The 3,234-nt window shown below is 44.7% G+C and overlaps 1 protein-coding gene across 1 annotated transcript; it reads right to left on the bottom strand.

Annotated features, from left to right (window-relative positions):
• Window positions 1-225: 225 nt before the first annotated feature.
• Window positions 226-537, bottom strand: LOC127594429 (antitoxin HigA-like). Its single transcript, XM_052056303.1, has one exon. The coding sequence runs from the start codon at window positions 535-537 to the stop codon at window positions 226-228; it is 312 nt and encodes a 103-aa protein (XP_051912263.1).
• Window positions 538-3,234: the final 2,697 nt, after the last annotated feature.

Here is a 3,234-nt window from a genome sequence, read left to right as displayed (position 1 = left end):
ATAACTGCAACATCCAGTTTGCTGCCCTTGTGTGTCTGTCTACAGCATGGAACAGCAACCTGTTCCGGCTGAAACAGTGGGGACCTTCTGAACGGTATTACTATGCGGTGTCCGCTACCCGTAAACGGCGCCGGTTGAATGAAGCACTGGAAGAAATGAGACTGGATGCCATGAAACAGGCTGAAAAGGTGCTGCAGCAGTAACTGAAAAACCCGCCGAAGCGGGTCAGAGGAACAAAGCCGGTGAAATCCCGAAACGCCGGGACAGTGCCTTTATGTGATCAATGGTAAGACTGCGGGAACCATTCAGGATCATGGATACCAGACTCCTGCCGCCAATCTCGTTTTTCAGGTCATCCGCTTTCAGCTGGTATTGATCCATGAGAACCCTTAACAGGGAAACCCCATCATCCAGCTCGCTGACAGCCTTGTTAAACTCTGCAAACTCTGGTGACTCGGATTCCCATTTCTCAATGGCTACTGACAACACCTCAATCAGAGGCAGATAGCGGTCATAGTCATCTACCAGTTCGTCCATCAATGCCAGTGCCTGCTCATATTCATCATCGTTATGGATACGATGGATAAAGCTGGCTGAAGAAAAGAAATCTTCAGCCCTGTTTTTCAGCACTTCAAAACTCATTCATCTGCCTCCTTTGCGTACTTCCTGCACAGTTTGTCATACTCGGCATGTGAAACTATGTGCTTTACGTACATCCGGTTATCTCTGAACTCAATAAAGGCAATCATCCTGATGTTATTGCCGCCAATGTCGATGACCCACCACTTATCCCTGTATTTAAAATTATCCAGACTGGGAAATACTGCCCTCATTTCATCCGGTGTTGAAAAGTCACCTTTGCGCAAAATCTTGTAAATATCATTAATGGCTTTTGAATTGTTCGGGTATTTTCTGGCCGCTTCATTAAATGGCCTCTGAGATAAAACGTGCATAACCGTCCTCATTCACATAATGTGAATTATAGAGCAGTTACAGAAACTTCACAATTTGTGAATTAAAAAAAAACCCGCCGAAGCGGGTTCTGTGTCCATCATGTCTCAGCCAATAACCCTGAAGGTTAGTTGCTGCCTTTCACCATTCTCAAATCTGTCAGATTCCAAAAGGAAACGGCCAGTCATGCGGTCGTAAAAGGTGAACACCATATCCTGATCCGATGGTGAGTTCAGGCCGGTATGGTCAGTTATATTGATGGTTAACCGGCTGTTATCATGCTCAAGCGTCTTCCAGCCATAATTATTGGTTACTGGCTCATTCAGGAAACAGAGCTTCAGTTCATGGATAAGACCTTCATAGCCATTTTCAAGAAACCATTCCCGAATGGGCTGGTATTGTAATTCGATTTTCGTCAGGCTCATGCTGTTACTTCCTCTTCAAACAGGGAAATGCTTAACGGTGCTTCTTTCATTGGTTCATTTATAAGGTTACCGGATTCTTCTTCACGGGTAACCATCATCCGTATCACTGTTGATTTGATCTCGATTTCATTACCAGTGGAATCCAATCTGGAAAATGTGAATTCCCTGCCAAGGTAATACTTGAAAATTTCATCATCACTCAGCTCTGGATTGACTGATGTATGAATGGAATCGCCATTGCAGAAAACAGCATGTACAAAACATTCCTGAGGCATGATGTGAGTCTCGTAGGTATTCATGAGTTACTGACAGCTATATAAAGAAGGAAGGAAAAAGGGCAGGGCGAACCCTGCCGTTTAAATCACCAGTCTGGGCATGTCGCCATGTAATAGCGTTTGGCCTCTTTATAGGCATCCAGCAAAACCGGATTGTTTACCACTTCCTCTACTGTCAGCTCGCAGGCTTCGATGGTTGGCTCGTCATCGTGGGTAATGCAGTACTCATGGTTACCCAGTTGATACAGGAACATATCAAAGCAATACTGGGGATCTTTCCGTGCTTCCTCGCATTCAATTACATGGCGATCAAGAATACTCATTAACAATGGTTCATCGGCCTTTTTGATGAAACCACCGCCGCCGATGGAAAGAACTTCTTCTTTAGTGACTCCCAAAGTTACCAATGCTTCTTTAAATTGCTTATCCATGTAAGCAAAGGCCATTGGCACTTGCTTCATTTCTTTGTTGTGTCTGGCCTGCAGTTCCTGGTACTTGCACATGGTATGGTCCTCAGTGGCCAGCCCTGCGACTGGCCTGTCAATAATGGTTAGTTGGAAGTTTGTCCGCAGGCTTTCAGCAAAGCCTGTGAGAAGTTCCGATCACTGATCAGCGCAACTAATTGCGCTACTGGGACGTATTTGATTGCCTCAGTCAGAGGCATTTGATAGATTTCATGATTACTCATGATTAATTTCCTTCTACAGTCTTGATTGTGAGCCGGTCACTGGCTGCTCGAACAGCCAGTGGTCAACCCTTCTTACTCAGCTTCAGATTTAACTTTCGCTTCCTCTAAAGCCATTCTCATCATCAGATCCCTGTTTTCAGGAATCATCAGAAGATTCAGGAAACGACTTACCGTATTTCCTACAGATCGCCTTTCCCATGTTTCATAGGTAATCCTTGGTACGCCGCACATAAACGCCATTTCTTCCTGCGTCATCTTCAGCGACTTCCTGAGAACCTTTAAATCTTTACTGTTCATAACCTACGTCACTTGTCGTCTATATAAATATAATAAACCAACGATTTTTAATAATCAATAGTTTTTATGGGTTTAGAAAATGTAGCCCGAACGGGCTACAGAAAGAAAGTTAGCGAACACTAACCTCAGAAGCCGCAGCATCTGCAGGATAGACAAGTGTAAATTTCCATCTATAGTTCTGTAAGCTAGGAAAATAGTGTCTTGTGGAAGAAGAAACAGGTTTACCACTGCTGAGTCAGCTTGATAGGGAAGAGATAATCCTTACCAGGCATTACTTTGAGCATGGCAATATTGAGGCGGCCCTGGCAGCAGCAGGTTACAAAGGTGCCCAGGGTGGATTCGTCAAGAGGATGCTGCAACAGCCATCAAGCCCGCTTTACCAGTTTTACCAGCAGTTATGTCAGGATCGCATTGCATCCACCATCATCAGCACCGAGAAGAAGCGGATAAAACTGTGGAAGCTGATCGAATGGGCAACAAAAGACAATGACAAAGGCAGGCCTAACGACTCAAAGGTCGCATTGCAGTGTATGGATATGCTTAACAGGATGGACGGGGACTATGCAGCCATGGAAATCAATACTCGTCAGCAAATCCA

This window comes from Hippocampus zosterae, unplaced genomic scaffold (genome assembly GCF_025434085.1).
Source record: "Hippocampus zosterae strain Florida unplaced genomic scaffold, ASM2543408v3 HiC_scaffold_132, whole genome shotgun sequence".
Taxonomy (NCBI): domain Eukaryota; kingdom Metazoa; phylum Chordata; class Actinopteri; order Syngnathiformes; family Syngnathidae; genus Hippocampus; species Hippocampus zosterae.
The sequence above is the reverse complement of the archived record's forward strand: the minus strand, read 5'-3'. Positions and strand labels throughout refer to the sequence as shown.

Coding starts and splice junctions, on each gene's coding strand:
- LOC127594429 (XM_052056303.1), bottom strand. CDS start 537: ATGGACGAACTGGTAGATGACTATGACCGCTATCTGCCTCTGATTGAG.